This window comes from Gasterosteus aculeatus, chromosome 17, assembly GCF_964276395.1.
Source record: "Gasterosteus aculeatus chromosome 17, fGasAcu3.hap1.1, whole genome shotgun sequence".
Taxonomy (NCBI): domain Eukaryota; kingdom Metazoa; phylum Chordata; class Actinopteri; order Perciformes; family Gasterosteidae; genus Gasterosteus; species Gasterosteus aculeatus.
The window spans coordinates 9531131-9556220 of record NC_135705.1 but is presented as its reverse complement, the minus strand read 5'-3'; the positions used below and the strand labels follow the sequence as shown (position 1 = coordinate 9556220).

General features: G+C 44.3%; 4 protein-coding genes across 8 annotated transcripts; 3 read left to right on the top strand and 1 right to left on the bottom strand.

The window, feature by feature from the left end:
- Positions 1–1382: 1382 nt before the first annotated feature.
- On the top strand, positions 1383–6314 carry srsf3b (serine and arginine rich splicing factor 3b). Its single transcript, XM_040203343.2, has 6 exons — positions 1383–1873; positions 2726–2936; positions 3027–3167; positions 4913–4951; positions 5345–5431; positions 5663–6314. Exons 1-6 carry the CDS (start codon positions 1807–1809, stop codon positions 5688–5690), a joined length of 573 nt encoding a protein of 190 aa, XP_040059277.1. The 5' UTR covers positions 1383–1806; the 3' UTR covers positions 5691–6314.
- A 974-nt stretch (positions 6315–7288) lies between these two features.
- Positions 7289–11209, top strand: cdkn1a (cyclin dependent kinase inhibitor 1A). 3 transcript variants are annotated; one of them, XM_040203341.2, is made up of 4 exons: positions 7371–7597; positions 9101–9359; positions 9390–9536; positions 9710–11209. In XM_040203341.2, the coding sequence occupies exons 1-4, from the start codon at positions 7514–7516 to the stop codon at positions 9763–9765; spliced, it is 546 nt and encodes a 181-aa protein (XP_040059275.1). In that variant the 5' UTR covers positions 7371–7513; the 3' UTR covers positions 9766–11209. The 3 variants fall into 3 exon arrangements, with proteins under 3 accessions (XP_040059274.1, XP_040059276.1, XP_040059275.1); XM_040203340.2 differs by having other exon boundaries at positions 7289–7597; positions 9101–9536; XM_040203342.2 differs by having other exon boundaries at positions 7335–8791; positions 9101–9536.
- Positions 11210–12227: 1018 nt separating this feature from the next.
- On the top strand, positions 12228–17549 carry tmcc2 (transmembrane and coiled-coil domain family 2). Of its 2 annotated transcripts, none has more exons than XM_040203520.2 (5): positions 12228–12627; positions 14309–14764; positions 15068–15690; positions 15933–16068; positions 16449–17549. In XM_040203520.2, the coding sequence occupies exons 1-5, from the start codon at positions 12625–12627 to the stop codon at positions 16746–16748; spliced, it is 1518 nt and encodes a 505-aa protein (XP_040059454.2). In that variant the 5' UTR covers positions 12228–12624; the 3' UTR covers positions 16749–17549. The 2 variants fall into 2 exon arrangements, with proteins under 2 accessions (XP_040059454.2, XP_077948172.1); XM_078092046.1 differs by having other exon boundaries at positions 12432–12622.
- Positions 17550–17845: 296 nt separating this feature from the next.
- On the bottom strand, positions 17846–24870 carry usp49 (ubiquitin specific peptidase 49). Of its 2 annotated transcripts, none has more exons than XM_040203517.2 (7): positions 24509–24870; positions 22628–22735; positions 20997–22474; positions 20422–20629; positions 19770–19878; positions 19450–19655; positions 17846–19352 (listed from the first exon to the last, which is right to left on the bottom strand). In XM_040203517.2, exons 3-7 carry the CDS (start codon positions 22407–22409, stop codon positions 19249–19251), a joined length of 2040 nt encoding a protein of 679 aa, XP_040059451.2. In that variant the 5' UTR covers positions 22410–22474; positions 22628–22735; positions 24509–24870; the 3' UTR covers positions 17846–19248. The 2 variants fall into 2 exon arrangements, with proteins under 2 accessions (XP_040059451.2, XP_040059452.2); XM_040203518.2 differs by having other exon boundaries at positions 24408–24645.
- Between the last annotated feature and the right edge of the window lie 220 nt (positions 24871–25090).

The window sequence follows — 25090 nt, the reverse complement described above, 5'->3', positions numbered from 1 at the left end:
GGGGGGGGGGGGGGGGGGGTACCGCATGAGGAATTGGATGCGTGGCGGGAGTGCTGCAATCCGTCTGTCCAATCAGAAGTGTTACTCTGGCCCTGGTGACATGTGGAGCAGACACAATGTCACAGCTCTCTGCACGTTCTCTCTTGGCCATCATACACCATTCATACACCTACAGGCAATTTAAAGTCCCCAATTAACCTGATCCCCAGAGCATGCATGTCTTTGGACTGTGGGAGAACCCGGAGAGAACCCACGCAGACACAGGGAGAACATGCAGACTCCACTCAGAAAGGCCGCTCAGCGGAGTCAAACCCAGGACCTTCTTGCTGTGAGGTGACAGTGCTAACCACCACGCCACCGTGCCGCCCTCCAAATGAAATCCAGCATTTCAAATTTAAACATGCACTTTCCCATTATTTAGGATTAAAATTGTGTATATTGCCACATTATGTAGCATTTCTATAAACTGTTTATTGTTGTTGACAAAAAACAGGCAGATTTCAAAATGTTTATATTGCACTATAACTTGATTGTCCTTGTCTTGTCTGTGGACTTCCTGTGTGATGGCTCTATCAGTTCAATACATTTGTGTTGGGAATATGTGTTGTTAAATAAATATGGATGCTTTGAAAATGGTTGCTTATTTATTTTTTGTGAAAATGGATTAAACTTCCTTCCCTCTCTATATAGTGGGTCAATTTTGCCAGATTATACTGATGCTGATGAGTTTTGTTTTCATAAAATGTGAGTGAGCGGTCTTGATGTGCATTTGTTGTTCTATGAGCATTTGCACATCTGTACATCAAATGTACTTGATGACAGTTAGGTTTTGAAGTATTGAGTATATTAACTTCATATTACTGTAAATTATTCTGTCGTGATCATGGGACCCTTTAATATTTTTGCCCAGGGTACAGCAAAGTGTTAATCTGGCCCTGTATATATATATATACATAGTGAAAAGTTTGATTGTCAATTATTTAGGAATCAATAATATTTATGTATGTAATATTTATGTATTTTATGTAACAGTTCATAATTTGTGTTTAATAATAGTTTTTATCTGTTGTTTGGCGGTCTGTGGACCAGAGGAACTACTGTCAATTATTAAGACGTTTGAATTCTTAATATAACATGTGTCCAACTTTTTGTGTGTGATAAAATCACCTCGTTTAATGTCTTTGTTTATTGTGTTTACGTAAAACGTCCGTAGTGGCTTTATTGTTGTTACAAACAGGGACATTCAAATGTTAAGATAATTGAAATTTACCACCTTAATTTTAAGTTAGTTTCATTTGAAAAGTCATACCTGGCTTGCTGCCACACTTAACTACCTGCACTGGTCATGACGGAGGTGTGTGTGTCTCTGTATCTCGTCACAAACACACACACACGGTTCGAGCCGTACCAAAGGCAATAGTCACTGCAGGCCGTATTTTGTTTTCTGTGCTCGCTCCCGATCTGGGCCTTTTGCCTGCGTTTACCGTGAATGTCCGTATAAAAGGTGCCATCCAATTCAAGTGTCTGCTGAATTGTCCACGGAAATGCGAGCGGCTGCTGAATAGACCGCAGTGAAGAACACGACAGCCCGTTATAATATTTATATAATATTTTTTCTCCGATCTTGTTGTACCATTATCACGTATTTGCCCTTGCAAACCGTACAGGCAGCCCGGTTCCCCAACACGGACCCAGGTCCTGTTTCGTCTCTAACGTTTCCCCGCCCTCCGTCCCGAGAGCTGCATGTATACAAGCGTCCTCACCAGTCCCTCACTAACGTAAGAGCCGTCACGCCATTTTCCTTCGATGACCGAGCGTAGCAAACCAACCAGAGACTCGCGGAAACTCGGATCCGCGAATAGCCCCGAAAACGGTAAAGTTTGAACTGAATCATTAATCGCGTGGCGTCCTAAAAACCTCTTTCTAATTCTATCGTTGCACCGATTTGCTCGTATGTTGTTTGAATCGCGGTGGCCGTTAGCCGAACGCGGCTCCTTCACGAGTAGGCCGCCGCAAAGCCGACAGCCATTTTAGCTACCGCTATAAAGCCATTAGCTAGCATTAGCTTCAAAATGTCGAACATTCAACGTTAATGTCGAATGTGAAACATTTATTGCATTAGAATTTTAGATTAGCGCGTGCGGCTGAGCCGCTCGGGTTAACTCCGTCTGGAGGTTTAGGGCTAATTAGCTGAACTAGTTTCAGTTAACGCCATGTATTGTTAAGATGAGGTTAGCATAAATGACTCGAGGCAAAGAGTATCTACATTGCTTAGTATTTGAAATTAATTGTTGTAGAAATGGACCCGATGTGTTCTTTTCACGTTTAAGTCAACCGTTAACAAAAAACGTTGCACATATTACTCCTCGATGGTGGACTTTATTCTGGGAGATTTGTCGTTTAGTTAAAAAAAAAAGCTAAACATATATAACCGTATGTAACGTTACTTCCATCCGGATGAACAATACACATGTATTGTGTTACGGAAACGGAAGTACAATCGCTCGTTTTCACATGGCACGTTGTTTATTCGACTGGCTCAGGCTCCTCTCGTGAGGGAACAGTGGTTTGATGTAACTCGATGTGTTGAATGAAATGCTGTTGTAGCCTAACGGCAGCTATATTTCTCACCGGATTGTGATCTGATCTTACATTTAAGAATCCCTCTGTTTGCAAGTAGAATCAATTCAGCATCATTAATCTATTTTCCTCTGTCATTTTTCAGATCCGGACATGCATCGTGACTGTCCTCTTGACTGCAAGGTCTACGTTGGAAATTTGGGGAATAATGGAAACAAAACTGAGTTGGAGAGGTCATTTGGCTACTACGGCCCCCTGCGCAGCGTTTGGGTCGCCAGGAACCCTCCAGGCTTCGCCTTTGTAGAATTTGAAGATCCCAGAGATGCAACTGATGCCGTGCGAGAGCTCGATGGAAGGTAGGCAGACATCTGAATAATTTTGAAAATACATTGGTAATTTGTCCGGATACAGCTCTGGTGGTTAATTATAACTGGTTGTGTTAATAGGACACTGTGTGGTTGCCGGGTGCGAGTAGAGCTGTCCAATGGTGAGAAGCGCAGTCGCACCCGTGGCGCTCCTCCTCCATGGAGCAGGCGCCCTCGAGACCGCGATGACAACAGACGTCGTAGCCCACAAGCCAGGCGAAGGTGACCCATGTTATTATTTGACAGTGGCCAGCAGGGACAACATATATTTCGTGTTGTTAATTTCTGCTTGTGACTTACTGTTTTTGCTCCCTTACCCAAAGTATATGTTATGTTAATAGCATCTGTTTTTCCAGTGTGGTAGATTCTAGTTTTTAATCATTTATGCTGATATTTATAGTATTTTCATCTTCATTTATAATATTTATGTATGCGGGTCAAACAGACTTTATAATTTATCATTACCAATTAATGAAATATAACATGGGAATGGGACATTACTAGAGCGTGTAGTATTTGTATTGTATATGCATCTTAAAATTTGGCCTGTAAAACCTCTGCTTTCAGTCCCAATGCATCTTTTTAAGTGTACATACTTTTGTGCACCCTCAAAACGTTAGTGTAATCCAACTGCTTGAAAATTACAAAATAGGTGTGAAATATGATTACATAGTAGTGGTTTAAAAAAAGTATTATCTGTTGGGGGGATAAAAGTGCCAAATGTGATGCATTTTATTCCTTTTGTTTGAGGATGCTTTTATTTTTCATCTATATTAATAAGAATGAAACCCGTTGCAGAGCCGTCACCATGCCTCCTCTCACCATCCTCTGAGTCAATCAACTAGTCCTCTTTCAGCATCATGTGACTGCTGACCATCGTGCACCAATCAGCTTGGCTGGTGCTGTCACATGACCCAGGCATGGCCAGTCGTCAAGTTGCACCAACCCATTGGTTCCTCAGCATGCCGTTCTCAACCTCCTCCTCCTTCAACCTTAATCCAAACTGCAGCGGCCCACCTCACATTCCCGACCAATCAGCGTATTTCGTTCCCAAATGTCTACAACCTACCAACAGCAGCCTTCGGCTAACCAATTAAAGCAGGACAAAAGCCACAGCCAGCCCCCATCTGCCTGCCACCTAAACACCTTGCAGCATCTGGCCAGTCCTATTCAGCCAATTCTACCTACCTACCTACCCGGCCGGCAGTCTGCCTCCCTTTCGTCATATCTAGCTTGTTGAAAACCAAAAATACTAGTAAGTTTTCCTGCTTCATTCAGTACACTGATGATTACAGTTTTGAAAGTGAAGAGACAGCTGGTCTGAGAAGGTTGTTCGTTTTTTTTTTTAGTTTTTTTTTAAATTATTATTTGTACCGAACTAGAGATTTCCAGAGATGTCCACTATAGACGAACATCTGTATGGTATTTGTTGGGGCTTGAGTAGAATTATCAAGACATATCAAAACTCTCCTGAACCATCCAAAGAACATAACGGGTGCTGTGGTTGGTTTTAGTTGCTTTCAGTCCACAGTGCAGCGTTGAAATCCTTTACAGCACCTTTGTTGCAAATGTTGCTTGTGAGCTCTCATGGTTTTCTCATCAGCTCAGACACCATGTAAAAAAAACAGGTCCACTCATAGGACGTAGAACACATCCTACCCTACCATTCCAAGTTAATATATTCAACATAACATACACTGACTTTCTGGATAGATGCTCAATGCACTGGGATAGGTGAGGATCATTTTTGACCTTTTTTTGCACACGGTCAGTTGTCAGTGAGTTTTCCTATTGAGATTATTGTGTTTCTGAAAAACACGTGTTTTATTTCCCATTTGAGTAATTGAGCTAGGCAAAGGGCTTTGTTCAAGGAAGCCCATGTAAGAACCGTATTTGGGTAGTATGGAGCTCTACGGGGCATAATGCGTCTGCGTATGTTCTTAACATTTTGTATTTTCCTTGTGCAGATCCCCACGCAGGAGGAGCTTTAGCCGCAGTCGAAGCAGGTATGTAGCTTTCAAGATGTCTGGTAATCACCGCTGTATCTTTGATTGTATATAATTATTACATTATCCTTCGACATTTTGGAGTGATTTAGGTTCTAAAACTAATGCACATTTAGTCTCTATCTGTAACCACCGGCCGTTGTCCCAAGAAACCGGAAGCGGCAAGTTATTGGTGATAACCACCAAATTAACTACATAGACCTCCATTGCACTATATATTTAATTATTAAGTTGGTCTACATATCCGATGAAGCCAGATACTGGTGACACTCTTTCTGCGAGATTTTGATATACATTCAGGTATTTTGCCAGATGGAAAACAGATTAGAAATCCATATAGTATGTAGAAGAACATGTGGAATGTCTCCTTTTAATGTGGTGGTGTCTTTTTAGGTCTTTCTCCAGGGACAGGAGGAGGGAGAGGTCCCTCTCCCGGGACAGGAACCACAAACCTTCAAGGTCCTTCTCGCGATCAAGGAGGTGATGATGTCTTTTGAGCTATCTGATGATAAATGTAGTTTTGTATCCTAACAGATATTCAACGGTTTGATGTGAGGTGCAGTAGTAAGACTCGCCTAAGGAAAAGTATTTGCAGAGTACTTTTTTGTACAGAGGACAGCTGGCCGGAAGACGTCCATGCATGACTAAGCAGCATACGTCTTGTTTGAGTGTGGTGTTAAATATTTTTCTCTGGGTTTTTTCACTCTGCAGCCGCTCCAGGTCCAACGACAGAAAATAGAACACCCGCCGGGTGTAAAGGGAGCCGAAGATGGACGGTTGTACAGCCATGGCCGTTTCAGACGATGGAATTACACATGGCTGTGTCACTGTTTAGTGGATTTTTTTTTTTTTTTTTTAACAATCAAGCGTTTTAGTGTCCCTTCCCCTAAACGTGTTATATTTTTCACATTGAGTGGGTGAGCACAGGTGTGATGCCTAAGTCCATCTTGTCTGTCCTGCAACAGTTGTGCCACCCAGCATTCCAGTTAAGTTAATCTCTTAAGTGTTTTGCTTTTTGTCAATGAATGTACTCTGAAGTTTGACATAGTGTGAGTAGTTCCTCTTTTTCAATGCCAGCTTTCTTTTTCTTTTTTATTCAGTACAAATTGGGATGATTTGAAGAAAACATCTTTTTCGATTGTTTGTAAAGCCAACCTATTTTCAATGTGCAACATTTTTTACTTCACAATGAAGGTTTCCATCTATTAAAGGTTGGTTGTTTCAAATAAGAAAAATATCCAAGATTCAAAACTGGCATAGACTTAGAAAAAATATGTTTTTGGTTGTTGACGTTTATCATGTTTCTTTTGTTTGATACAATGCGAAATGGTCTCTGAATTAAAGAAACCAGTTGATTACAAAAGGCCTGTGTTAACTTTTCTTTATTTTACTCTACATTATTTTCTTTACATTAATTTGTATTTTCTTTTTCACAAGAGGGCAGTTTACAGAATCTCTGTACTAGGAGTTAATTGTTTCCCCCTATAGGTTTACAGCTCTAACTTTATCAGTAGTTGTACGTAATGTAATATGAGGTATTGTTTTGTTTTTTTACATCTTAAGATTCTAACTAAGTCACACTTGAATTTCTGACTTTATCTAATTTTTGACTCCATGTTCGTATTTAATTCGACTCATCCATCCCCAACAGGATTCAGAGTCTAGAAGCAGGTTTGAGTTTATTCTGAAATCTCAGATGTTCATTGTAAATCTCTTAAACTACCATTTGCAGCCACATATTTAACACGCATGATTCAGTAGTCTTTTGGTCGCGCTTTTCCGTTTACTTGTGCCATGATGATGTAATTGGAGCGATGACTCACTGTATCCATGGATACGGGTCTTGAGTGGAGGAACTCTCAGAAATCCACCCAGAAACCAATGTTATTTCCACACCCTGGAAACCTGTTTAACACATAGTGTGACTGGTCTGAAAAGACACCACTAATTGGAGCTAATTTTAGATTTGTCCCACTAAGTTAATTTGAGACGCAAGTTATTGATTTAATACAATATTTAGTAGACTTAATACCTAAAAGGAATAGTTGTATATCTTTTTTTTAAATATCAGAACATTCGTAATAGGCGGTAAAGTATAGACAACGCTACTTTGTAAAGTATGAGTCTGAAGCCAGAAATTCGGCCTAGTTCATTTTAAAATATAGAAAAGGGGAAACTGCCAATCTGGCAAATAGTGACAAAAACACTTTCCACCGTGGTTTGTGTTTTACTTGTGGTTTATAAACTAGATTAAAAATTGTGACTTCTGCTGATTACGTGCCTGAGCTGAAATGGGAGGAGGCACAACCCCATCCGGGTTACCGCACGCTGTCATGCGCACTGAGTCACCGGAGGAGGGGCTGCGCGTGCTCTTTGGTTCTTTCTGCGTTGTCCCGGGATGGATTTCCTCTCACGTGTACTCGAGTGTTTACCGGGCGAGGCTTCGGATATTAGTGTAGTCAGACTCCACCTCTCTACGCGAGTAGATAACCTCAGCCCCGCGGAGTTCATTAGAGGGCACTATTTACCACTACTGGCTTTAAGTCTTATAAGAGTGGTGGAATGACGTCAGCCGCACCGGACCAGCCTCACCCGACAGGTTTGAATCAGGCGGATTTGAGCTGGACTACTTTCAACTCACTCAATGTAAGTGGACTAATGGCAGCGCTTTGGTGGTTTTGTGTTAGTTGTAATTAACGTAATAAACCACTTTTATGCCCGCATTTTTTTTCTTTAGGTTTTGTCGACGTTGCGTGGATTTATCGGTTTTAAAGGTCTCCGTTTATCACTTAAAACTCCAATGGCTTCTTGTCAGTTACCTTTACGTGTGTGGGGTTGTGGCATTCTCACGTTAAGCGGCGTAGTAAGCCGGTCAGGATCTATTTTTGCTGCTGGCTGTCCTTCGTCAAGCCCCTGTCGGTGGGCGTCGTTCTCCCGCCACAGACTTGAATCACTCCGCCTCGCCCGGATCTCACTGTGACGTTGTGAGACCCTGAGGCGGTGGAGGGGAAGCAATGGTGTCTCAGGCTTATTGGCTTATTTTTAATGTAACTATTTAACTTTATGGAGACAGCTTGACGTATTTTCTCTGTCGTGTTTTAATACAATAAGGACAACAACGTAGTGATGGGTCAAGTACACTATTTACTATTTGTCATTTTAAGACTGCAAGTAATGTTACAACAGACACAATATGCATTTCTTTCCCTCACGTGATCTCACATTTAAAGCAGACGTTTTTTCCCATTGTTAACATATTCTTGTTTCTAAATATGAATTGAAATCTGCGCCACAGCTTTCTTTGGTTAATTGTTGGTAAATGATACCAAATGAATCGGGAAGTGTGTCAACTGGGTAATTAGGGTGGGATGAGAATCCTCCCCAGCACTTCCGGATGACAATGATCTAATACTCTCCTGAGACACAGCTGAAAGAAAGTGCCTTTACCACTCAGCCCCTGTACTTTAAGACATTTACTCCTTTTTGTGAGTCCAATATGATAATCTAGACCCGAAATGCACCGATTTAAAAATAAAACAATAGGATGAATTAATCCAACCTTCTTCTTTGATGTGGCTTTTGAACGTCGCCGTGGTGACAGCGTCACCCAGCGGCCCCTCTGCGGCCTGCAGCGATCACGGCCCCGGCTGAGGACTTGCCGTGACATGTCTGTCTGAGATTATGTCCAGACATGTACCAGTGGTTCACACTGGAGGGCTCCATGAGTCACTGGCTGCTCGGCTCTTATAAGAGCTGCCCAGTATCGCCAGTCTGAGATGCAGTAGTAGTTGATCAGATGAGTAGTTCACTTTGAGGAGACTTTAACTGGTTACAGAAATGGTAAGAGAATTTATACTTTTAAAACTGAGTTGGTTAAATACAACATAAACAGAATACCTTCAGCTTTATGTTTAGTTGATTCAGAATGGTTTTTTTTAGCATGGATTAAAATGTTTATTTTTTGTTATATGGCGGAATTTTTTAATTTACCGTGAAATATGATCTGATATATTGTCTGGAAAAATAGAGTAGCAGCCATTGGTTGATTCAATGTTCAAATGTTTTTGGCGAACTTTTTGATGACCTAAGAGAAGAGTTACATCATGACTTTCCAACGAACCCACCGGTCTTGACCTCTGTTACCTGCAGTGTAGAACGATGGCTGGTGACGAGGTAACCATGAGCACCCGGAGAAACGGCACCGCCCGACGAAACCTGTTCGGCCCCCTCGACAGAGAGCAGCTGCAGGTGGAGCACCGAGCTGCCCTACGGAGCGACCTGGAGGCCGCTTGCCATCGCTGGGGCTTCGACTTCCTCTCAGATAAGCCTCTGGAGAACAGCGATTTCCAGTGGGAGGGCGTCCCGGCCACCAACGTGCCGCTGCTCTACAGATCTTGTATGCATGGAGGTCAGGGGGTGGCAGGTCAGGGGGCTGGAGGTCAGGGGGCGGCGGTTAAGCCACAGGACAAGAAGGAGAACGCCCCATGCTCACCAGAGGGATGCTCACCCAGCCAGCAGAACCTGGAGGAAACGCCAAGGAGAAGAGATAACACAGGGCTGAAGAGGAAACAGACAAACATAACAGGTACGTGTTCACATATATTTTTACATATGTTTAAACTTAAATAATAGTGTTTTTTAAAGCAAATATTCAAACGTAATTTTTGAGCAATTTTGTCAGCCCAAGTTCACACACCCTCAGTCTGAATGCGTGTGGATTTGCATGAGCTTAATCCTACTGGTGTTTCATCTCAACAGATTTCTATCACGCTAAGAGACGAGTGGTTGGGTTGCCACGCAAGTCCGGCGAGTGATTTTCGCCCACAGCCCCGCTGTCAGGAAGAACTTTCTTTGTGCAGCCAATCACCAGCAGGCAATCTTCAAGAAAAACAAACAAGGGACCTCTGCAATTGTTGTATCATGTAGCTATACGGTTAATTAGTGTTCTGTATTTAATTCGGTGGGTTAGTGCTTCCCAGTGGGAAGAGGGGGACATTTGAGTAGTGGAGATTAACTGTAATCTCTCTATCAATGGATTTATTCTGGTTTGGATCGCGGTGATGCGAAAGTGTTCGTTCGCAACACTGCTACTTCGTAGAGACTGTTTACCTGAGTGATGGATGAACACATTGCTGTATACAGTTTTCAGATTTCATAATCATTACTGAGCAGCTGTGACAAATCTCAAGATTGAAAATGGCAGCGACTGCATGAAGCTCTTCTGTTCAAATCCACTAGTTATTTATTTTTTAAGATATTTTTTTTTTGTGTGAATCATGATGGCGAGAGTTTCTATGTGTTATACTTAATATATTTAAATACACAGTTTTTTCTACTATCTTGTACTCATAGAAGAATGTTTGAGGAGTTTGGATATCCTGTACGTGCAGTTGCACGTGTTTGGTACACATATATTTGAGTTTATTTATATACAAATATGTGTATCATAAATGTATCAAAGGAGTTTAATACAGAACTATATAGCGTGATCAGAAAAAAAGAAATCAAGTTTTGCACATCGGATAGCTGACAGCACCCAGGATCAAGGTCCGGGGGGGTTCGTAGTAGTCGACAGCTCTCATCTGTCACATTCACACACACACATTCTTAGTCATCCCCTCACTCGGGTGACCTGCACTGATCGGAGTCAGCCAGGGTTGCTTTTAAATTAAATGTGTCTGTTAGTAAGCATCGCTATTGGCACCACCGAGTTTTCCTCCTTCGCTTCTGCAGTCCCGACGTGATTTTTCCCCCAGTGGCAGGTGGTCTGCAGGCGTTGCCTCGGGGATTGACCTACAGGGCAGACCTGCAGGGGGCTTCATTTGTTTGGGTAGTTGACGCTTCTTAAAGGACAATCGGAAAGAGGGGGGTTTCCAGAAGCAAATTCATAATTTACTAAGCTTAAATGCTTTATTATTTTTATTAATAGGACGCATAGTGCAATCATAATAGACAGTGTGTATTATCTGCTTCTCTAAAAACGTTTGTTTCTGTTGGTTGTTCCCGCTGCTATAGTTAATCTGAATGGGTGTCGAACAAGGTCTCTGTAGAGCTAATAGTAGCCTAGCAATTACCAGTATTACCCGAAACAATGGAAGCACTTTCGGTTAGCGAATGCTTGTTCACAGGTCCTACATATTTATGTTAAATTACAAATGAAAATATATATCCTTATTTATTGTGAGATATAATGACTCATGTTAATTTTGTTTCATTATTATGACACTCCAAAAATAAAAAAAATAAATGTACAAATGACACTTGTGAATGCTTTTCTTTATTTGTAGTCTTTGCTTAGATTTATCCTTCCATTCATTTATATCGTGTTTCTATGTACCAGCAACATTGGTGAAAGTGTTCAGATGCTGCTGACGATGTCGATAAATGTTTGACTAGCTGATTCCCCGAGTGTCAGGCCAGAGGTATTGATTCTTTGTTTTAAGGTTTAGTATCTGCGTTATAGTGCTCTCGTGTACAATTTCAGCCAGCTGGTGGATGGTAAACAACAAAGAATACATTACACCTATTATATAGAACATTGCATTACCGTATTTATAGTTTCGTGATATTTTTCATGTTTTAAAATACCCTTGAGCAGTGAAGGAATGTATTAAGTATATTCACTTAAATACTTCAGGTTAATTGGTTCACGGGTGTGACTTTACCATCACTTTTTAATTTTCATTTATTTGCCAACTGCAGATATTTTTCTGTACTGTTAAAATTAGCTTCACATACACCAATAATAAACAAAGCAATACAGTGCTTTTTTTATGCAAAGTACATTTATCTGATGATACTTGTGTTCATTACCTTCAAATAGACACCTGCACTTTTATACAACTCCTCAGTAGATGAAAGCTACCTTTTTTTTTTTTTACTCTGAAATACATTTCAGGTTCCTTCTAAGATGTTGTCGCCCTTCCTTGTGAAGATGGCATCCCTCTACGCACACGCCGGCGCAGAAACGGATCGGTTGTCGGATGAGGGCGACTTCAAGCGGCTCAAACAGGCTTCTATTGTTGCAGCGATACGCTCCCCTCCTCCTCGGTGAAGAAGGTAAATTAAGAGAGTGAGTCACAGCTCTGCCAGACACTGTGTGCTTTGGCACCACATCCCTGCAGCTGCACATCAGCACGCACACGCGTCACTTGTGTGTGCATTGAGGGGTTTAGGGGGGGGGATGAAGGGAGCGAGCCCCTGCCGTGCTCCCTCCCCCCCTTATCTCCTCTGGCCACGGAGGCACCTGCGCGCCTGCGCCAAAGTGCTCCCATCCCCCCGCCCACTTCCCCCTCCATCATCTGCCCCTTAGCTCCCACGTCCATTAAAGGCCAGGACAGCATTTGCATTTAGACTGGGAGAGAGAGAGAGAGACAGAGCGACACAAAGGAGAGAGAGGGAGGAATAGATCAGTGCATTAGAGGGAGAGGAAGGAGGGGTGGGGGGGGGGAGTAGAAGAGAGGGAGGCTGCAGATATCGATGGCTTTAACAATGGAGCGTTAGGAACCAGTGAGGTGATAGTCAGCCATATAAAGGCTGGGGCAAAGATATTTGAGGAAGGGAGCTCCTCCTCGGTGAGCTCTGGGGGCGGAGGAGGAGGAGGAGGCGGGAGGAGGAGGATGGGCCTCGAACACAGACTTGCAATGGCACTGCAAAAATTGGATTAAAGCAGTATGGTAACGTTTCTAATTTAATTTATTGCTGTGCTGCTTGTGTCTCATCCTCATGCGTCTGCATCCACGCTTTGTGGCGTCCATCGGCCGTCTCATGTCACAGTGTGTCCTCCTGCCGAGTGCAGAAGAGATGGGCGTGTGACCTGTCCTCCTTTTTTTTTTTTCTTTTTTTTGTTTGTTAATGCCATAGACATCCATCATCATCATCACAAGCCTTCTCCTCCGACCTCCAGGGCTTTTTAACATTTTTTTTATCCATCACCGGATTCATCCCCGTTAGTCTTGACCATCTGCTCCGTGTTGTTTGTTTTCACCCATAATGTAACACTGGACACTGCACCTCCCTCCTCCTATCAGCCATTGCGTATCGCTGCTGCATACACACATCACTTCTACGAGATCAGAAAATGATTTCCCACCCGGGGCTGCACTCTTCTGTTGTTTTTATTCTCTCTCTCTCTCTCTCTCTTTCTCCATTACAATGTGATTGAAACCTACTTTTGTTTATAAAAAAAAAAGGTAACACCGCCTTCCTGGCTTCGCTGTTGATGGTTTATACCGCGTAATTAAATAAATCCGTTGCACCGGATGAATTAGAGCAGAGCAATGAGATTTTTGTTGTGGTTGTCATGTGTCTTTCTGAGCTCATGCTTGCAGGGTCTGATTACACTGTTTCGACGTCATTAACAATCCGGCCATCTGCCAGGATACACATAGAGATGACAGCCTACATTCAAGGGAAATCCCTCATGGATCCATCAGACAGAAGAACGATCCAGAACTCACAGATATTTATATTTATTTACACAATATAGATCACTATCATTTCAGGTGCAGCTACATGCGGGTTGTTCTTTTTCCCTCTGTATAACTTTAGCATTTTTTAAGTAACAGTTTTTGAGGCTCTGCAGAGCAGGAAGCAGACGAATTATGCATCATCTAATTAATGCATGAGGGCCTTTCAGGGTCCGCTCTGATGCCTCCACCAAATCAATTATAGGCATAATTGACTGAATCTCATTTCAGAAGCCAGACTGATTAAGAGTATTTATTTTTAAAAGTGTCCTTCCTACTCACTCACTCGTTTAATGAGAATATAAGAGAAAATATAGTGAAAGATTAGAGTTGTATGGTTGTTAGTTGAGATAATCAGCATTTGTTAAAAAACTGAGCCAATTGAGTGAATACGTGGTTGTTCATGTAGAACATTTTTGGAGTTGCATGTTTACATGTTAAGCTGACCTGCTATTCTTGACTAAAATACTTTGTGGATCACTCTAAAACAAATGAATTAAAGTTGCACCAACTGAACACTCAGTCGACAGTATTTGACCTAAAATGAGTTCTCTGAAAATATTGAGATATAATTAAATTACAAAAACATGCAGCTTGTTGCTGTTTTGGTGCCATCAGATGTTTATTCCATATGCAAGTTTAAAATTGACTTTGGCTTTTTTTTTTAAAAGAAAGCACAAATAATTGCAATTAGGATGGGACACTTTCACTCTGGCTGTCACTCTAAATAATTGTCCTTTTTACTTTGATGTGAGTAGATTTAAGTACATACGACAATTCCTTTCTTCCTGAGGAAAGTCATGTCAACAATACACCACCGTGCATTGCGTTACTCTCTCCTCACCCCTGATTACATCCCCCTGCCCTCTGCCCTCTGTCCTCCCCTCAGCTGGACAAGAGCGAGGTGGCAACTCTAGGCCTCCCCTCCACCACCAGCCATGGAGGCTCCGACAGTAACATCAGTGCGGACGCAGCGCCGGCCACGGCAGCAGCAGGAGCATCATCATCAACATCAGCATCAGCAGCAGCAGTGTCGGCGTCGTCTGGGGTCATGGCCTGCGGGGGTGCGGAGGGTTTTGGGGTTGGCGAGCCACAGCGGACGCGTGCTGCCCTGGAGCATCTGCAGCAGAAGGTCCTAAAGGTCACCGAGCAGATTCGCGTGGAGCAGGAGGCCCGCGACGACAACGTCGCCGAGTACCTGAAGTTGGCCCACAACGCGGACAAGCAGCAGGCGTCCCGGATCAAGCAGGTGTTTGAGAAGAAGAACCAGAAGTCTGCGCAGACCATCGCACACTTGCACAAGAAGCTAGAGCACTACCACAAAAAGCTAAAGGAGATAGAGCAGGTAGGTGAGCGAGTGTGTGCCGCTGCTTGTGGTACGAACACGTGGCGTCTTTGTCGGTCGCTGTTAGTTTCACTGTGGCCCTGAATAATTATCTCAAGGCTAACTCAAACATGTGAGGACAGTTGTGTCCAAATATAGACTGATGATTCTCATCTCCTAAACCAATGCATCATCCCGTGTCTCACCTCAATTCTCCACTGGGTCTGCTCTCCTCATCTTTCTCCCTGCAGTTCTCTCCCTTAACCCAATCTCTCCGACCTTTGAGATCCTCTCTGCTTCCTCATTTCTCTTCCCTCTCTACAGAATGGACCGGCCCGGCAGCCTAAAGATGTCCTGCGGGACATGCAGCAGGGATTAAAGGACGTCGGCGCCAATGTTCGTGCTGGCATAAGTGGTTTCGGAGGTGGAGTGGTCGAAGGGGTCAAAGGTGGAGTAACGGCCCTTACTCACAAAGCCGTGGTCTCCAAGCCGAGGGAGTTTGCCAGTCTCATCAGGAACAAGTTCGGCAGCGCGGATAACATCGCTCACCTGAAGGACTCACTCGAGGACGGAGTCAGGGGCCACTCCGAGGACACCCTGACGCCCCGTGCGCTCAGTGGAAGTGCCACCCTGGTCTCCAGCCCAAAGTACGGCAGCGACGACGAGTGCTCCAGCGCCACGTCGGGCTCCGCGGCAGGCAGTAATTCAGGTGGTGCAGGGGGGGGAGGAGGAGGAGGACTCTTAGGACCAACCATGGGGAGCCCCAGGCTGGACGGACACCACCACCACCACCATCACATGCACAGCTCCTGGGACTCTCTCCTGGAGGGGCTGCAGGAGATCAAAGCCAGTCAGGCGCACATGGAGGACGCCATGGAGGACATGAAGGGTCAGCTGCAGAGCGACTACTCCTACATGACACAGTGCCTGCAAGAAGAAAGATACAGGTACACAATAGAAGAAAGACACTTATGAACTCTGGTGTTTTCAATACAGTCTTCACCTGAAGTTCCCTCGGAAGACAAAACCATCCGTAGTCTATTCCTAGACCATTTGAGAGGACTCGCAAAAGTCAAACAAGAGTCAAAATGATAGTTATTCAGGGATTATTTTCATCTGCAGAATGAGACACGTTTGGTGTGCGTGCGAGTCATTCAACGTCTTGTGTGTGTTTGTACGGTATGTTCAGGTACGAGCGGCTTGAAGAACAGCTGAACGACTTGACGGAGCTCCACCAGAATGAGATGACCAACCTTAAACAGGAGCTCGCCAGCATGGAGGAAAAAGTTGCCTACCAGTCCTACGAGAGAGCCAGAGACATTCAGGTGCATTGTTGTCGACGTCTAAGCCCTTTTAATTATCTGTGATATTAAAAGAGTAAAACATACAGCCATCAACCCACCAACTGTCGCTAGTTTGTAATTAAAAAACGTGATTGGTGCCATTAGGTGTGTGCAACACGTATATGTATCAGATGAAATTTGCACTACTTTCTGCACTCAATTTCACCTCACTTGTTGTAAATTTTCATATATATATGCTTTTAGATATATATTTGTATTGTATGGTCATTAAATGTTTACCTCTGCTGTATGTACTGTGTATACATGTTGTAACCGAAGAGTAACTGGAGTCAAATTCCACATATAAGTTTTCGAGGGCCTTTAATACCAAAGACCCCCCACGTTACTGTGTGTGCACGCAGGAGGCCGTGGAGTCGTGCCTGACTCGCATCACCAAGCTGGAGCTGCAGCAGCAGCAGCAGCAGGTCGTCCAGTTGGAGGGAGTGGAGAACGCCAACGCGCGCGCTCTGCTGGGAAAACTCATCAACGTCATCCTGGCGCTGATGGCCGTGCTGCTGGTGTTCGTCTCCACCTTGGCCAACTTCATCACGCCGCTGATGAAGACGCGGGGCCGGGTGGCCTCCACCGTCCTGCTGACCTTGCTGCTGTTCGTCCTGTGGAAGCAGTGGGACTTTGTGGAGCCGTGGCTGCAGCCCAGCTGAAGTTCCCCAGAGAGACTCCAGTGGCCGAAATAGAACGAGGGCCCTCTGCACAGATGAAAATCGTGGCACTTTTGGACGGATTTGGACATGATTGTGCGTGCAGAGTTTTCTCACAGCTGTTTACAGTGAAAAAGGACAAAAATAAACCCCTCTGCTTGCCAGTTAAGAGACGGAAGACATCATCTCATCTCGCCCATATCTGCTGGTGTTGATGACCAATCACCAATTACATTGCTGTCACCAAAAACTGAGGAATCTTTGGATCGTCTTTTTCTAAATATTTATGAAACATGAATTAAAAAGACTAGAGCAACTTAATAATTAAAAATGCTGATCATGTTTGCCTTCATGTTGAAGCTATATTATATTCGAGAGGAAATGTTTTTTTCATGAATGTTATTGCTCATGCATGTTGTGTGCACTAAGATGCATCTAGCCAGCATGAGTTAACATTTCCTTAATGACTAATAAATCTTCATTAACTGCCGTTTCGCTGTCAGGAGTGCAGAATGTTGTCTTACATCCTGTGGAAGCAGTGCTTTAAGACGCATTATTCTTGTCTTTTTCTCAAAATCAAGTGAGGTGAATAAAATAAGCCGCGACAAATTCACAGTAATAATTCCACCACGTAAAATCTGCTTTGTGCATAAACGCGATTTCCTAATCACTATTGTAGAACTGGTACGGACCAGTGTCAAATGAAAATAATGGCATGTCAAATTGTATCAAAGTTTATATCCAGTTTGCAAAAAATAATGATTGCTGTTTTAAACAATGTAAGAAATAAATGATTCCATGTGTCGAGCTGACCTTCTATACAGCCACAGACTTTTAGACTAAAATGTTGAAGGTTGACTGGGAGAGAGTGACATTTTCCATCACTTATAAATCATGGTACCACCTTCAAATTAGGCATATATTTTTTTTAATGGTATATAATTCTGTTTTTAGGCCTTTGATAAGAGCCAGTAATTACCTTTGACTAGTTGAATTAAACCTTTTAATGCTGTCAACATAGATGACAATGAGTGCAGCTACATACAACATGCTCATGACCTGAAGGAACCTTTTTCTCTAAAATGAATACAACACAAGACTCTTCTAAAATTTTCTTTTTAATAATCACCGTCTGGTAAAACCCATATCACCATTACGTATTCTTACAGTAAAAGACAGAACTCAAAGGGGTCCGAGCCAGTAGCATGGCCACACCGGACCACTGAAAATAAGACATTCATCGTCATTAGATTGTTCCAACTTTTACATAAAAGGTTCACAAATGTATTCTGCGTTTGACTCGTATGAAACGCCACCGTTTTTCTTGATTACCTAGCAAATTCTAAAAGACCTTGATAGAAACAGCAGAGTAGAAAAAAAAGCAGAAGAATTCCTGATTTTATCTTAATTTCCTGTCGAGATGAGAGATGTACAATATATTGCTTTCGGGTGCTCAACTCACAACAGGTACATTCTTCTGTATCGCAGTCGGCCCTTTCTCCCTCGTCTCCCTCCCTCAGACTACCGAACCGTTGGGCCGCAGGGGGAGTTGCCATTTAAACCAGATACAGGAGCTTCAAGATGAACAATCACAAAAGATTGGACCAACAACAGTCGCCCCTCCTCAAAAGTGCAGCTTTCCGTCACTCATCAATCACGCGTGTTTATGGCCGTGAAACATAGAATGACTACAAAATAATTCCTGTTCTCTTGAGCGCACCAAGGCCGAAGCAGTACAATTGAGGAGAGGACATGATGACCCACAAGCGTCACACGGGAATGAGCTTTGATGAGCATTCAAAGGTTCCGTGACAGACATTTTTAATATGACTCCAAAAGTTGAACAGGAGGCAACGTCAAGTCCGGACATCAGCCACTAGATGAAATGAATTCAAGGCGAGCTACACAACGAGTACCTCTTCTGATATTTAGTGCATTGGCTATCAAATGTACGGTTACATATAAAACGCACATCAAGAACATTATTGTGGTAGAGATGCTCTAAAACTCAAAATCCACGTGGCCTTTAAATGGGAAATGCTGTTTCAGGGGGAGCGCCTGATTGTTCGCAGACTCAATGGCCATGAGGCTGACAGCCGGACGGAGCCGCTCACGCAGGCGTCGGCCCATTAACCGATATGCTGGTCCCAAAAGGCCAAGAACGCTGTGGCCTCATTTATGAAAAGGTTTGTCATTTCTTTCTTGTTTTTTTCTCTCTACAAAACAAACTAAATCCAAAGCCACCTATTTTAACATTTCCATTGAAATATTTTTGCTTTCATTTCCAGTGGCAACATTACAGTGTGTGTACCAATATCATCGTCTTCTTTCTCATCATAACTGGATCTGGATCTGGATCATAACTCATGATGGTGTCTGTCCTCCTGCCCCCCTGCTATCTTCTTAGAAAATAGATTCATTGCTCAATGACATCCGAAAAAAACCGTTTCCATAAATGCAGTCTGAAGTTGCCCAAACAGGTCGACATCCCAGCGAGACGCACCTAGGCGGACCTCTGGGTGTAGAAGAGGATGTAGGCCTGAGTGTTGCACACTTCCTCCACGCTGCAAACCTTCATCTCAGAGTCATTACAGTGGACCCAGAAACCTGAAGATAGAAAGAGGGGGAGGGGGTGGGGGGATGTTACCGCGGGACCGCAAGACTTTAAAGCTCCGGTCCGAATCGAATCCCGTCCCTTGCTCACCTCCTTCTGTATTGTAGCAGTATGCGGTGTAGTGCCCTGAGCCGAAGCCTTTACCGTGGTGCATAACGACAGCGGACAGGTCGTAGGTGTAGCCCCCTCTGTGGACGGAGTGACCTGAGCCGGTGCAGCAGTACGGTTTGATGTTCAGAACCTGGTCGAAGGCCACGTGGACGCCGATTTTCTCCCTATGGTTCCGCCCGGACCATCTGCCACACAGCAGGGACGAGTCAGCCTCGCCAGCACCACCACAAGCAGGAGCGCTATTTGTAGTCAAGCACTTTTAAAAGGTCTTTAACAGTAAGCATCAGAACCAAACGTACCTGAAGCGTTTGAGGTGCAGCCGTAGAACCTGAGGTAAACGGTAGATCAGAAGCTGCTTACGAGCCTCCGACAGGGCTAAGGGTTTGCGGGATGATTTCCGTCTTCTTCCTAGCAAAAACACGACGCAATGAGCTGATGAATGAATTCACAGTCAATACGAATGAGTGTCACTGATATGAGGCTTTGTTTCAGTGGAGAGTTGCTGCACATTCTTACAATATATAAGCCTTCGACTGCAAAAGAAAATATTCTGGATAGTTCTGGAGTCAACAGTTGACCCTCTGCCTCGATGCTGAATTCATTATTGTACAAAAATGTTGTACATGTATTTTGTTTTAAAGGGCAGTTTTTCTAATTAAAATGCATATCATTTAAACTAAATGAATGCGAGCACTAGATCCTGCACTTGGGGTCAAATATCTTTATATGCGATGAAAGGATGGAACGTTATTTCCATAACTTAATGGCACACATAAATATTAACTAGACAGTTTGTCAGACATGTGAAATCGTGTCCAGGCATCCTGAATTTGTTCAGATTCAACCAACTCTCGCTGCAGAGGACAAACCTTAACAGATAATACATTTGAAATCTTTTTAAAAACCTGCTGCCCTCACTCTGCTCTGCATTGGATTCAAAATGTGACTAACTGTTGCAGTGGTTGCAGGCGTAGATGCTGCCTTCAAGAGCCTCCATCTCCGTAAACTTGGACAGCATCTCGGTGAGGGTGCAGCTCCGCTGGTAAGCTGTAGCACCTGAGCCTTTGTGTATGCTGTGGTATCGCTCCGGAAACTCCAAAGACAAATCCCAGAATGGCTCAACTGTGTTAGACTTGTGCTTGCAGGACAGACACGTCACCTAAAAAAAAATAAAAAAAATAAAAAAGAGAGAACACACAGCGAGAAGAGAAATGGGTTAGTCGTGATGTTTGTCAAGTGTAATCATTACATTAATAAGTGTCGGAGTAATACAATGTCTTGTGATGAGAATTGTAGCGACAGAGAAAGAAAGAATATGATTAGACACATCGCTGTGAAACAGATTAATTGTAATCACAATGCCTCAAGTCGGGGATGCAGAATCCTGAAAGCCTGTTCTGAGTGATATTAATAACATAAAAAAAACATCCGTTTTTTCGTCTACATTTGCATCTCACTCATGAGAAGGAGCTTTCATTCGTGTTTTTAAATGTTTACGGATAAATCCTACATATGTCACGTCTCACCTGGCTGAGGAGCTGCCCATGAAAGATGGTGTTGAGAACCTTCAGCACTTGCTTGGATAGTTTCCTCTTTGTAATGGGGATCACGATCCTCCGTTTGGACCCCTCCGTGTCCAGCTCCTGCTGCACCTTGTCCAGCAGCTCGCACAAGAACTCCTGGGCGTCTTGCTGGTCGTACCCGCGGAACGCAGGGATGAGGTTCCACACAGAGTGCAGCATGGCGAACGGAGACACCAAAGACCACCGGCCGGACCACATGACCCTGAACAGCGTATGCAACTCATGGCACAGAGACATTTGCTGGCGGGTGGAGCAGCGAGGCTCCTTGGGCTGGACCAACTCCGAGGCCTGTGGGGAAAGTGGGGTACTTTCCTTTTTGCCCGGGGCCAAATTCCAACTGCCTGGTTCCCCCACGCGCCCAAGAGGACCCCCTGACAGCGGCGTGTTAGCGCTGCTGACCACGCCTCCGGCCACGCCCTTTGTCTCCTGCGAGTTGTTGGTCTTGGCCAGCAGCTCCTCGGTCTCGCACAGGTCCAAAGTGAGGAAACACTCCCTGAATTTCTGCAGGTGACTCAGCACTTGCAATATTGAGTTCATGTAGCATGTATTCCCCAAATTGCGCAGACCGGTGACACCTGGAGCGAGCCTCCGCCGGGTCACCGTGTGAGTCGAGTAGTACCTCCTCAGTTTAGCTGCGCGGCCATTCTGAGGAGCTTTACGGGACAGGGTGAGAAGGGAGGGCTTCTTGGGGGCGAGAGGAGGGGGTAGGCGTTCCGGAGGGTCACGGAATTTGCAAGGAATGAGTGTGATGGTCGAACGTGGCGCCTGAGTAAGAAGCCTAGCACTCTTTCTGGGAGGGACGCTGCCCAGCTCCTCCATGAGTCTCCTCTTAACCTCTTTTTTTTGTCTTTTAGCTTCCTCGAGCTTCTCTAAACGCACATTCTGCAGGTCTTGATGTTTACCGATCCACATCCGGAGCATTTTCCCAAGAAGGGCTTTTCTCCTGTGACGCGAGGCCAACTGCATGGCGGGCTGTGTCCCGCCTTCGCCAACCCAGGAGGCGCACTCACCCCCAGTTGAGGAGCGGAGTGAGCGTCTGCCCGGACTGCGAACTGTCGAGAGGGCACCTCTAAGGAGTTTGAGGTCTCCCTCCGCATTATCATTGAGTACATAGTCTCCGCAGGCAAAGCAGAACACATCCAGCTCCCGCACCTCCATGGCCAGTGGGTGCTGTGACTCCTGGAAGTGTTTGAGCGAGTGCTCCTCCATGAAATGTCCACAGGCCACGTGGGAGCACTTGAGGCAGGCCCACACGGAATCGGTGGTGCTGCAGGCCACACAGTGCCATTTTTGTGGATTTAGGATTGAATGGTCGTGGCCCAGGCGGAGGCGTCCCACGTGCTTACAACGATCCATCTCTGCCGATACACATGTGGCCTCACTGAAAGGACACACGTCCTGTAACCAAGGAGCACCTCATTCTGGAGGTGGGATTAACAGAAGGAAAAAAAGGAAGATTAAGATCTGCATAGAATCCATCAAGAGGACTGAGGAACACACATGCAGTAGGACTCATGTGTTGAATAAGCACCATACTGCACAAAGAATGACAGCAAATGATACGGTTTACTCACTGTAAAAGTCGTTTGCTTGATACGGTTCGGGACAACACATCACATGATCTGCACAGAACTTGATCGATCACTCAAGTCCATGTCACCGCTGTGATCAACAAGAGCATTCTGAGAAACAGGGAATAGTTGCATGAGAACGCTGGTTAATAAAATCAAAGGTGGTCTCTTTTACAAACAGATTTTTAAAATTAAGTATGGAGACGATGCACCAAAGCCAAGAACATTAATGAAACAACAATTGAAAGCATTTCTTGAGAGAACGAGTCACCAAACAACTAAGTATCTTTCCACTTCAAGGACACATATTCACAAACACTGGAAATAGCCACTAGCGGAAAAATTATAGATAATTTGCTAAGGCAGACAGATCAAATGGTTTATGTTTACAGCGCGGATCGAACTGTGGGTTTTCTAAAATGACGATCACAAAAAAATCTGTTTTATAAAAGTACTCATAAAAGACATTCAATACTTTTCACAACTTAAAAAAACCCCAATATCAGATCTCGAGAAATTAACACGACGGCTAAACCGCTTCACAAAATGGTGCGTCACATTGTGACGGATGTTGTGGTGATATGCAGAGCAACAAGCCGATGTGTAAAAACCACTTGATGAACGCGAGGCTTTGGGGCTCATGAGAGGCCTTTCTTTTTCCTGACTTCACTGAGAGCTCAGGCTGCGTGGAGCAACATCTATTATTATGTATATGTATATATATAATAATAGATGTAGATATTGTAATCCTGTTGAGACATTGGATGTAACCCCAGGCTGTAGAAATCCACCTAACCTGACATTCCATAGGATTATTAGTACAGATTATTGACAACCATAAAACTAAACAGATGGTTGCTATGGTGAAAAGAGTATGTTTGTATTGGCATTTAGTTATACCCGCTTTTTGAAAATATTCCAGTTTCCCTGGAACAAAAATGATTGTTCTTTTTTATTATTTTTTATTTAGAGATTCTATTTTTGTTGTAAATTCACAGCCAAACTTTGTGGCAGGAGGTGGAGGGGGGGGGGGGGACTCAAGGGGAATGTCGGTGTCCGTTTTAGTCATGCGGTGAATTCACGTAATTATCTGCCTTCTCCGTGCTTTTCCCTTTGTGTAGCCGAATCACCAAAGACTTTAAAACTCAACATTTTAACGAAAAGACACCGCGAACTTGCAGCTCGGTGCAACTGGTCTCTCTCGGGGTCGCATGCGACAACATCGCGCTATGTTGGTACGTGTATATTAACGCGTGCGACGTTACTAACGTTACAATATCCCCAAACTGCGTCTGTCCCGTGTTTTAACGCCTCTCGTCCCGGATTAAAATGGTTGGCTCTTGTCGCCAATGCTAAGCTACACCACCATCACCATGTTCAGCCAGAACAAAGAGCAGTCAGAGAGCCACTCTGCAGGAACATCCAATAACTTTGTTGGTGCGAGGCAGCTGAGCGAGCCATAAGTTAGCTAACGCCGCTAACGCTAACCAGGGCAGCTCCGCGGGCGGTTAGCGGTGCCTCGCGCTTTGCCGTCTCCTCTAACAGTCTTACTTCGTTTAAAACACACATGGTTCGCTCTGTGCCAAGTAGCTAACGTTGATGTTAATAGCTTGCCGTAGTGGCTAGCGTTAGCTCCGAGGCTAACGCGTCCGCGGAGGACAATCGGGAGTTAACCTAACGGTTGTTGTCGGTCGCTAACGTTTACTAACGTTAAGTGTTAACGGCTTAGCTCGCTAGCGAGCAGCGCCGTTGACCGTTTGGAAAACTCCGCGGTGACTTTCACCTTTAGAAAGCCGGTTGATGGGGTGGACGTTACCGCAGGGCCTCATCTGTGCTCGTTAGTACATTTAACATCTGATAACGGATAAAGCTGGGTAACGTTACCATCACCAACATCCATCCATCCGGTATACTCTGTGGCTGGTTGTTGTCCTCCTCGCGGATTGAACAACCCAACTCTCGATCCGAGCCCAGACCCCGCTGCTCTGATTGGACGGGGCCACCGCGGCAGCCGGGCTCTGATTGGACCGGGACGGAGCGGCAGACGGGCTCTGATTGGAGGAAATGCTGAATAACCAGCCAGTGGGGTGGACCGTCCGTCCGCCCACCGATGCCACATGGAACAATACACCGAGGACAGACCGCACATCGTCGGTCTTTCCGAGGACCATTTCTCCCTGAGCTGCTGATGGCGACGTCCCCGAAAGACCCATGTTCCCCATGTGCCAGCTGCTCCGCTGTAATCTGATCGGATGCGTTGTGCAACTTTTAAGCAATGTGATGTGGTATTTTGTTATTGTGGAAAGGGGCAACATCTAGATTTAGGGGCTATTTCATTGATTGTGATTTAAAGCGGCTGAAACTGTATACCGGTAGTATTATATATTAATGTAGCACTTCTGAAAGGGTTTTGTTTCTTTAATGCCCTGATTGTGACATTAGAAAATGGAAAACCTTTTTTCAACA